General features: G+C 45.3%; 1 protein-coding gene across 1 annotated transcript; it reads left to right on the forward strand.

Annotated features, from left to right (window-relative positions):
* Window positions 1-8,472: 8,472 nt before the first annotated feature.
* Window positions 8,473-9,096, forward strand: LOC132819594 (octapeptide-repeat protein T2-like). The gene has a single exon (XM_060831166.1). It carries the CDS (start codon window positions 8,473-8,475, stop codon window positions 9,094-9,096), a length of 624 nt encoding a protein of 207 aa, XP_060687149.1.
* The last annotated feature ends 1,369 nt before the right edge of the window (window positions 9,097-10,465 follow it).

Here is a 10,465-nt window from a genome sequence, read left to right on the forward strand (position 1 = left end):
CTTAATCCACACACTGATCCTGATTGTGAAACCAGCGAAAAGACTGTCTGAGCAAACTTCCCTGAACACACATATACAGTGCAACATTGTAGATACAACTCACAATGTGCTCTGTAAATAACTCATTTTTAAAACACCAAACATTTCTTCTACAGGTTTGTTGCCTAAGAGCAATATCTCTTCCCACCTTTAGTATGCAGTCTAAAAAAGGTGTCTTTACGTTGGACTCGAGGACAGCTAATAAGGTTGGTAGAGATAAACCAGAGAATTATAGACACTCAAAGTAGGACTGGGAGGCAGCAATTCATTCCTTTGTGCCTCCTCTGCCATTCATTACGATCATGGCTGATCATCTGACTCAACAGCCTGTTCCAGCTTTTCCCCTGTATCCTTTGATCCTTTTAGATCTACTTGCAATATCTAACTCCTTCATGAAACCATAGAATGTTTGACTGCTACTGCTTTCAGTGGTACCAAAGTATACAGGCCCACCACTCTGGATAAAGTTGTTTCTTTTCATCTCAATCCTAAATGGCTTACCCAATATCCTTAGACTGTGACCTCTGGTGCTGGACTCCTGCACTTGTCGTCTCAGGAACTTTCCTGCATCTACCCGGTCTCGTCCTGTTAGAAATTTATAGGTTTCTATAAGATCCCCTCTCATTCTCCTGCATTCCAACAAATATAATTCCAACCACTTCAACCTTCCCTCGTGCATCAATCGTGCCATCACAGGAATTTATCTGATAAACCTTCACTGCACTCCCTCTTTAGTAAGAATACCCTACTCAGAGGAGACCAAAATCATACACTGTATTCAGAGTGTGGTATCACCAAGGCCCTGTATAATTGCAACAAGACATCGTGCTCTTGTAGTTGAATTCTCAGTGAGTTTCATATCAGTGGTAGAGCAACTATGAGAGAAAATTCTGAAGAAGAGAATTAATCTCCACTTGAAGAGATAAGATTTGCTCAGGTATAGTCAGGATGGCTTTGTCAGAAGGAGAACATGCCTAACAAATTTGATAGAATTTTATAGAGATGTGATCAGGTGTGCAGATGAGTGCAGAGTCGTTGATGTAATTTATATGGATTTCAGCAAAGCCTTTGACAAAGTTTCACATGGGAGACTGATGGAGACAGTAAAAGCACATGGGATCCAGGGTAACTTGACAAATTGGATCCAAAATTGGGTTTTTGGTAGGAGATTGAGGGTAGTGGTAGAAGGCTGTTTGAGACTGGAGTGTGTCCCACAGGAATCAGTGCGGGTATCTTATTGTTTGTGATATACACAAACAATATAGATGAGAATACTGGGGGTGGGGGGAGGAGGGAGGGGGAATGATAAGTGAATTTGAAGATGACAAGATTGTTAGTTGACTAGGTGGTTAACAGTGAGGGAAAAGTTCTTTGGTCACTGGAGGGTATAGATGGGTTGGTCAGAAGGACAGATGGAAGTTAATCCAGAAAAGTATAAGGTCATGCACTTTGGAAGAAGTAACAAGACAAGGGGATATTCAATGAATTATGGAACCTAGGAAACTCATAGGAACAGGAGGATCTTGCAGTGCTTGTCCACAGATCCTGAAGGTGGCAGGACAGGTTAATAGGGAGTTCTCATATGGGACACCTGTCCTTCTCAGCCTTTATAAATAATAAGAGCATGTTGGAGCTGTACAAAAAGCTTTGGCTCAGCCACAGCTGGAATACTGTATACAATTTGGTTACCTTACTATGTGAAGGATATGATTGCACTGGAGGGGGTGGACAGGAAATTCACCAGGATGTTATCGGGAATAGAACATTTTAGTTAAGAAGAGAGACTGGATTGCCTCAGGTTTCTTTTAAGAAAGAAAGCACATAGAAGGCAGAGGAAAAACCTTATTGAGGTGTATAAGTTGGTGAGGCACATGAGCAGCGTAGAGAGAAATTTAAGGGATTTTCACCTAAGGTGTGATAGGAATCTAGAGTAGAGTACACTGCCTGGGACAGTATTAGAGGCAGAAAACCTCTCAACCTTTAAAATGATACGTGGACAAGCACTTGAAACATAATAACATTCAAGCCTATGGGCCAAGAACTGTTAGCATAGACTCAATGGGCCAAACAGCCTCTGTACAGTACGACTCTCTTATTCCAATAGCTCCAGTCACAATTCATCAGATAGTCCAAAAAGCAACAAGGAGAGTCAGAAGCTGGGTATTCTGTTAGAAATGGGTCACTTTCCAACCTCTAGAAGGCACATCCAGGACTGAGAGAAAATATTATCCACATACTTAGTTGGGTACAACTCAAAGTTTGACACATTCAAGATGTCTTTTTTTAATTGACATCTCATCACTGACTTAACTATCCATTCTCTTTGCACTCTGTACATTGCTACAGTGTATCCTTTCCAAATGCCCATCACCCATGAAGACAAAGGCAGCAGGTGCAAGAGAACACCAAAACCTCCAATTCACACACACCTCAACCAAACAAATACTGTCATCTGCATGACAATCATGGGACTTCCTCACGAACAACATTGCTGGAGCACTTTCACAGCATTGCCTCTAGTGGTTCCAGCAGTTCAACCATCAACACAATGTTATTCAAGATTGATGATAATGTCAGTCTTGCCAGTGAGGCTCGCATAGAGATACGGGAAAAAAGATCACTTACCTGTCAGCCTTAGAAACCAAGAGATTCTTGTATAATATTTAACAGGTGATAATAATCATGGCTTTTCTTATTGCTGAGCAACATCCACATGTACAGATATTTTAGCAGAGATTATCTAAGGATTATACAGAGTGGGAATATGCCTAATTTTTTGCTTTCTCAACTATTAAGGCATAACCAGCCATTTTATTATGAGATCATCTTCACTGCTACAGCTCAATTGCTTCTTCTTTCTCCCTAATGAGACCATAGCGCTATGGTCCTCTGGTTCTAGGCGACTTTTCTTTAGCACAGGTACTCACTGGATCAAACCTCACAGGAGTGTATGAATTTTGATGGATTAGTCAAGATGCCATGACAGGTTAAAAATATTTCAGGCTATTAAATGGATCCATCTTTACATGGTTCCAATTTTACGCATGACGCATTATTTATTGTTTTTTCAAATGTTCATGAGAAAATTGCCATTCAGATCTCTTAATATTACGGTTACATGCAATTAAATAAAACATGTTCACAACTTGTAAAGGTTAGCTCCTCCATTAAAACAATTATATCAACTGACGATTTCACAGTGCATTAAGTCAGTTTGTATGATATAGTGATTTTTTTTCATTAATTCAGGTGATGGGAGCATTGCTGGCTCAGCCAGGCTTTGTTGGCTAACCCTAATTGATATTGAAAGGTGCAGTGGACTGCCTTGTCGAACTGCTGCAGTCCATGTTGTGTAGGTACAGCCACAATGGGAGGAAGTTCCAATTCTTTATTCACTGAAAGCTATTTCAAATGTTTACATTGTTTAACATATGGTACACTGACTTCAGGAACACCTAGGAGAAAGTGAGGACTGCAGATGCTGGAGATCAAAGCTGAAAAGGTGTTGCTGGAAAAGCGCAGGTCAGGCAGCATCCAAGGAGCAGGAGAATCGACGTTTCGGGCATGAGCCCTTTTTCAGGAACACCGCCAGGCATATCCAAAAATGGGATGAGAATCTGGTGAAGTAACAAGTAACAGGCGGGGCAAAGTGATTTCAAAACAAATAAATCAGATCTAATCTCTATAGCCTTGCATGGTGGTAGAAAATTAATAAACAGGACAGGGGAGGTTCCATAAATATCCCCATTCTCAATGATGGTGGAACTCAGTACATTAGGGCAAAAGGTAAGGCTGAAGTATTTACAATTTTTAGTCTGAAGTATTGAGTGATTTATCCATCTCTGCTTCCTCCAGAGGTCCACAGCACCACAGATGCTAGTCTTCATAAAATTCTCCACATGAGATCAAGAAACAGTCAAAAGAATTGGATACCTCAAAGTCTATTGGCCCTGATAATATTCCAGCAATAGTAATAAATATTTGTGCTTCAATACTTGCAGTGCCCCCAGCCAAGCTGTTCCAGTGCAGCTCCAATATTAGAATCTCCATGACAATATGCCAAATTGCTCAGGTATGGCCTGAACATCAAAGCAAGTCAAATCCAACCTGGCCAATTACTATCATGTTAGTTTACTCTTGATCAGAAAAGAAATAGAAGGGTCATCAACAGTACAATCAAGTAGCACTTGCTCGGCAGTAACCTGCTTGCTGACACTCAATTTGCATTCCACCCAGGCCAATTAACCTCTGACCTCATTACAACCTAAACTCAAAACAGCTGAATTCCAGAGGGGACATGCATCTAACTGCCTTTGATATTAAGGCCAGGGTGGCGAAGTGTGAGATCAGAGAGCCCTAGCAAAAGTAGATGGGAATCAGGAGGAAAATGCTCAGCTGGCTGGAGTCATAGCTAGCATAAAAGAAAGGTAATTGTGGTTATAGGCAGTGAGTTTAGTTAGATTAGATTTACAGTGTGGAAACAGGCCCTTCGGCCCAACAAGTCCACACCGACCCGCCGAAGCGAAACCCACCCATACTCCTACATTTACCCCTTACCTAACACTATGGGCAATTTAGCACGGCCAATTCACCTGACCCGCACATCTTTGGACTGTGGGAGGAAACCGGAGCACCCAGAGGAAACCCACGCTGACACGGGGAGAATGTGCAAACTCCACACAGTCAGTCGCCTGAGTTGGGAATTGAACCCAGGTCTCAGGCGCTGTGAGGCAGCAGTGCTAACCACTGTGCCACCGTGCAGTTCCAGGACATCTCTGCAGAGGTTCCTCAGGGTAGTGTCGTAGGTTCATTTATCTTTGGCTGTTTCAGAAATCATCTTTCTTCTATGAAGAGGTAAGTAGTAGAGATTTTTGCTGGTGAGTACACAAAGTTCAGCACAACTTGTAACTCCTCAGCTACTGAAGCAGTCAAAATCCAAATGCAGTAAGACCTGATAATACCTAGGTTTTTACTGACAAATGGCGAGTAACATTTGTATCACACAAGTGCCAAGCAATAAGCATCTCCAATAAGAGAAAGCCTAAACAATTCAATATCATCATCACACAATCCCCCACTATCAACATCCTGGCAGTCAGCATTGACCAGAAACTGAATTCGACTAGCCTTATAAATGTAATGAAGACAACAGCAGGTCAGAAGCTAGGAACATTGTACCGAGTAACTCACCTGCTGACACCCAGAGCTTGTCCACCACCTACAAGGCACAAGTCAAGAGCATGATGGAATATTTCCCCTTGCCTGGATGAATGCACTCCAACAACACTCAAGAAGCCTGACACCATCCAGGGCAAAGAAGCCTGCCAGACCAACACTACATCCACAAACATTTATTACCTCCATTATTGACACTTAATACCAACAGTTTGTACCATCTAAAAGATACAGAAATTTACCAAAGCTCTTTAGGCAGCATCTTCCAAACTCATGACCACTACCATCTAGAGAGACACTGATAATAAATGCATGCAACACCACACCTGAAAATTCATTTTCAAGCTACAACCCAAACTGACTTGGATCAATACTGCTGTTCCTTAGGTATTTCTGGGTGAAATTCCTGGAAGTCCTTCCCTTACAGGATTAGTGGGGATAGCTGCACCAAATGGACTAACTGTTTAAGAAAACAGCTCACCGCCATCTTCTCAAGGACAGCTAAGGATTACCAATAAACACGGGTCTGGTCAGTGACGCTCACAACCCAAGAATTAATTTGGAAACCTAAACTCCCATTCCCCATGAGTCTCTCAGATTGTGTAAGAGGATTGAAAATCTGGGAGAGACACTGGAACGAGGGCCAGGTGGATCTCATTGACAATGAGCTCCTTTATAGGGTTGTTAACCTAGGCCAATCCCACCTGACAGATGTAAAAAAATAGAACATTACAGCACAGTACAGACCCTTTGGCCCGCAATGTTGTTCCAATCTGTAAAACCAATCTGAAGCCCATCTAACCAAAACTATTCCATTATCATCCATATGTTTATCCAATGACTACTTAAATGCCCTTGAAGTTGACAAGTCTACTATCGTTGCAGGCAGGGTGTTCCATGCCCTTACTACGAGTAAAGAACCTATCTCGACATCTGTCCAAATCTGTCTCCCCACAATTTAAAGCTTTGTCCCCTCATGTTAGCCATCACCATCCGAAGAAAAAAGGCTCTCACTGTTCACCCTATCTAATCATCTGATAATCTTGTATGTCTGTATGTTTATATTTAAGTCACCTCTCAACCTTCTTCTCACGAAAACAGTCTCCAGTCTCTCAGCCTTTCCTCATAAGACCTTGCTTCCATACCAGGCAACATCCTGGAAAACCTCCTCTGCACTCTTAAATGATCAGGAGATTCAAAGAGTTAGAGAACTGAATGGTCAGAGCCCATGTATTTTGCACATGTAAATAAAGAGTGACTTGGTGAAGGGATAGCAGTCTCTGTGCAGTTATTTCAGAGGCATGTTTGTTTTCCCTCTTTGAAGGATACACATGGAAATGGTCTAACTTTGAGCTTCAAGAGTGAGCACGTGCTGTAGATGTCACAGTTTTGAACAAAAAAGACAGTACCTGCACAACAGGTAATGAAAGATAAATTCTGCCCCACTCCAAGTGCTGCCATCCAGCATAATTTTAAACAGGAACTAGGACAATTTTAATCAACCTGAAAAGCTAAAAACCTTGAAAACAAATGGTCCAATTACCAACACTGATACTAGCAGTAACATTCACTGCAATGTTCTACTGTGCACTCTGAATGAATGTCTCAGACTAACGTTTTTTGGATTCATTTCTTATTCCTGTGTATACGCTGCATTATTATTTCTTCTCATAATTAATAAACTCACTCATCTATTAACTCAAGAAAATGGGTTAAATTGGCTGCTTCGAAAACATTCTGTATTTGTAGATACAAATTAATGTTAGATATCTACAAGAGAGTGGCTCCTTTGTAAATTAACTGTGTTGTGACCAACCAGCAGGGGCAAGTGAATAAAGGGGAGCCAGTTCATCTTTGCTTGCTCATGCGCTCAACAATTTGGGGGGTATCCCATCTGAATGTATAATGCCTTGAAGAACATCAGCCAGAACAGATCTGCACAGATAAAACCAATTTGCAATTGGCAAAATTCAAAACATGAATGACAATTTTATGTGTTTTGAGTTGTAAATATGCGTAATATATCCCACTATTCAAGATGTAAATATAACCAATTCTGCAATAAGAGGACTGTATGTTAAAAGTGACCAAATTAGAGTTGTTAAAAATATAATGCTACTAACTACAGATAGAAATACCAAAATATGAGAAATTGTTTTGTACTTAGAACAAAAGCAAGAAACAGATATAGATAAACCCATCAACACAGATCTTTGCCAGAAACCGTAAGAAATGACATCTTGTCTTACAAGTCAGGTTCTTCGAAGATAACCCTCCAAATGTTTAAAGATACGTATTTCCTAATCTATGAGGAAAACTTTCATGAACATGTCACTCTTCCCTGCAATGTTGACATAAACAAAACTTTTTTTTTACACTTCAAAGCCTTGAACTTCAGCATTGTAGTACAGAATATGATGGACAAAGCTGGAGGGTAACTGGATGAAGCGTATGCCAGAGAAAGGCAAACCTGGATTCGAATAGTCATTCAGTCAAGTGGAAGAACGAACGAGCCAGCAAACGTGTGACAACACTGACATGACATGGGGAAGGGGAGGAAGAGAGCGCCTTTTGTTTGTGATGGTACTCGGGGGCGAACCCAAAGTGTCATTTAAATTGTAAGGGGAAAACAAAACTGACATTTCCTGCGAAGGAAAACGCTGGTTTCGAGAGGATCGTCGGTTCTCCCCAAGATTGCACCTGTTCCCAACCAGACAGGCAGATCCAAAGAGGGGGTATTATCCCGCTGGGGGTAATTTCAGCACCGCGCTCTTTGTCTGCGAGGGTGAGGGGTAAAGTTAATATCGCGGCTCGCCCTCAGAATAAAACAAAAGCTGCTGTCAGGCTGCGCTTGAAGCGTTCCCTCACCGCCAACCGTCAGATCGAAGCATCATCGACACGATGTCACTGACATTTACCTCATCCCCAACGTGAGAATCAAACCTACCTTGTCCGGGCGTTCATCAATTACAGCTGTAATAGGATGAAGACGTGTCTGCCTCTCCGCGGTGACGATGCCCGGCTTCCCACCAACACCCCTCGCCCCGCTGTTACTCCACCGGCGACGCCATGTTTCCCCCATCCACAGCCGGCAGAGCGGCGGCCACATCCGGGCAGCGGGAAGGGCGGGGCTAGGGCCCGGGAGGGTGGGGATAGACACGCGGAGGGCGGGGCGTATGGATGGATGGATGGAAAGTCCGTGGCTGGGAGCCGTCTGCGCGTGTGGTGGGGTAACAGGCGGGAGGCGGACGGCGTCACATGCGCGTGGTGGGACAGGCACGTGGAATGAGGGTCCATGAGCGCGAGCTGGGACGGGCAACTGGAGGGAGGGTCCATGAGCGCGAGGTGGGACGGGCACGTGGAAGGAGGGTCCATGAGCGCGAGGTGGGACGGGCACGTGGAGGGAGGGTCCATGAGCGCGAGGTGGGACGGGCACGTGGAAGGAGGGTCCATGAGCGCGAGGTGGGACAGGCACGTGGAATGAGGGTCCATGAGCGCGAGGTGGGACGGGCACCTGGAGGGAGGGTCCATGAGCGCGAGGTGGGACGGGCACGTGGAAGGAGGGTCCATGAGCGCGAGGTGGGACGGGCACGTGGAGGGAGGGTCCATGAGCGCGAGGTGGGACGGGCAACTGGAGGGAGGGTCCATGAGCGCGAGGTGGGACGGGCACGTGGAGGGAGGGTCCATGAGCGCGAGGTGGGACGGGCACGTGGAGGGAGGGTCCATGAGCGCGAGGTGGGACGGGCAACTGGAGGGAGGGTCCATGAGCGCGAGGTGGGACGGGCACGTGGAGGGGGCCGTCTTCGCGAGGTGAAGCAGGCACGTCGAGGGCGGGGCCGTTTGCGAGCGGGGGGTCACGTGGAGGGCGCGGCCACAACGTGAGGCGGAGAGAGACACGCGAAAGTTTGGACCCTGAGGGAGTCTGGAGCCATCTGGGTGACAGATGGGGAGGTAGGCGGCGACAGCCGGCAGGATTACGGTAGGCGGGAAGGTGAGGCACGTGGTGCGGGGACAGAGCGCGGCGGGGCGGGGTCTGGTGGGCGGGGCGAGTTGTGCACCGGGCAGGTGTGAAGGGTGGGGCCCTTGGATTGGGACATCGGGTGCGGTGGGCGGGGCCTGGGTGCAACTGGGCGGTCCATATGGTTTGGGGGCGTGGCTGACCTTCGTGGAATGGGCGGTGTCAGAATTGAGAATGTTTCCCTGGAGCTGCAGTGAGCACGTGGCTCAGTCAGAACGATGGTGCATGGCGCCTTCTAGCAGCGTTGCAGAGATACACAGAACCTAGGGATTTTGAAGCTCCAGTCATCCTTGCGGGCGTGAAAACGATCTGCTTCAATTCTTGTTAGGCTGCAAAATGTTTCTTGTGCAACTAATTTCCTTACATGATCATAACGTAAACTCATAATCAGTTCTTAATCATTCAGACACTTCCCAAATTTGGCAGTGTTGAAGGTTTGAAATGTGTTTTCCATATATTGCAATTTACGCTGATGTGGTAGATATTGTTACAAACACTAGGAACACTGAGATGGTAGGTCTTACTTCTTCAAGAAACTGAGCTGTTCTTCCCTCCCCACCCTTTCAGTGTTCTGCAGAAATTCCCATTACCCCTTTCAGCATTCCGCAGAGACACCACAGATACATTTCCTTCTCCACCCCTTTTGGCATTCTGCAGAGAGGACCTCACCACCAGAGATATATTTCCCACCTCACCTTTCCTTGCCATCGCAAGAGTTGTAAAACCTGTGTCCACATCTTGCCCCTCACATTCATCCAAGGCCCCAAAGGAACCTTCCACATCCAGCAGAGATTTTAATGCACCTCCAAACAACTCATCTGCTGTGTCCGTTGCTCTCGATGTGGTCTCCTCTACATTGGAGAGATAGGACACTAACTTGTGGAACGTTTCAGTGAACATCTCCAGGACACATGCACCAAACAACCCCACCACCCTGTGGCCAAATAATTGGTATTCCCCCTCCCAATCAGCCAAGGACATGCGAGTCCTGGGCCTCCTCCACTGCCAAATCCTAGCCATCCAATTTCTGGAGGAAGAACACCTCATCTTCCACCTTGGGCCCCTCCAACCACACAGAATCAAAGTTGATTACATCAGTTTTCTCATCTTCCCTCCCCTCACCTCCCTTGAACTCCAACCTGGCACCACCCTCTTGAACTGTCCTGTCAATCCATCTTCCTTCTCACCTATCAGGTCCATCCTCCACTCCGACCTATCACCATCAACCTACAT

The sequence above is a fragment of the Hemiscyllium ocellatum genome, chromosome 10 (genome assembly GCF_020745735.1).
Source record: "Hemiscyllium ocellatum isolate sHemOce1 chromosome 10, sHemOce1.pat.X.cur, whole genome shotgun sequence".
Taxonomy (NCBI): domain Eukaryota; kingdom Metazoa; phylum Chordata; class Chondrichthyes; order Orectolobiformes; family Hemiscylliidae; genus Hemiscyllium; species Hemiscyllium ocellatum.

Bases quoted from the DNA above. Each gene is read 5' to 3' on its own strand.
- LOC132819594 (XM_060831166.1), top strand. From the start codon at position 8,473: ATGCGCGTGGTGGGACAGGCACGTGGAATGAGGGTCCATGAGCGCGAG.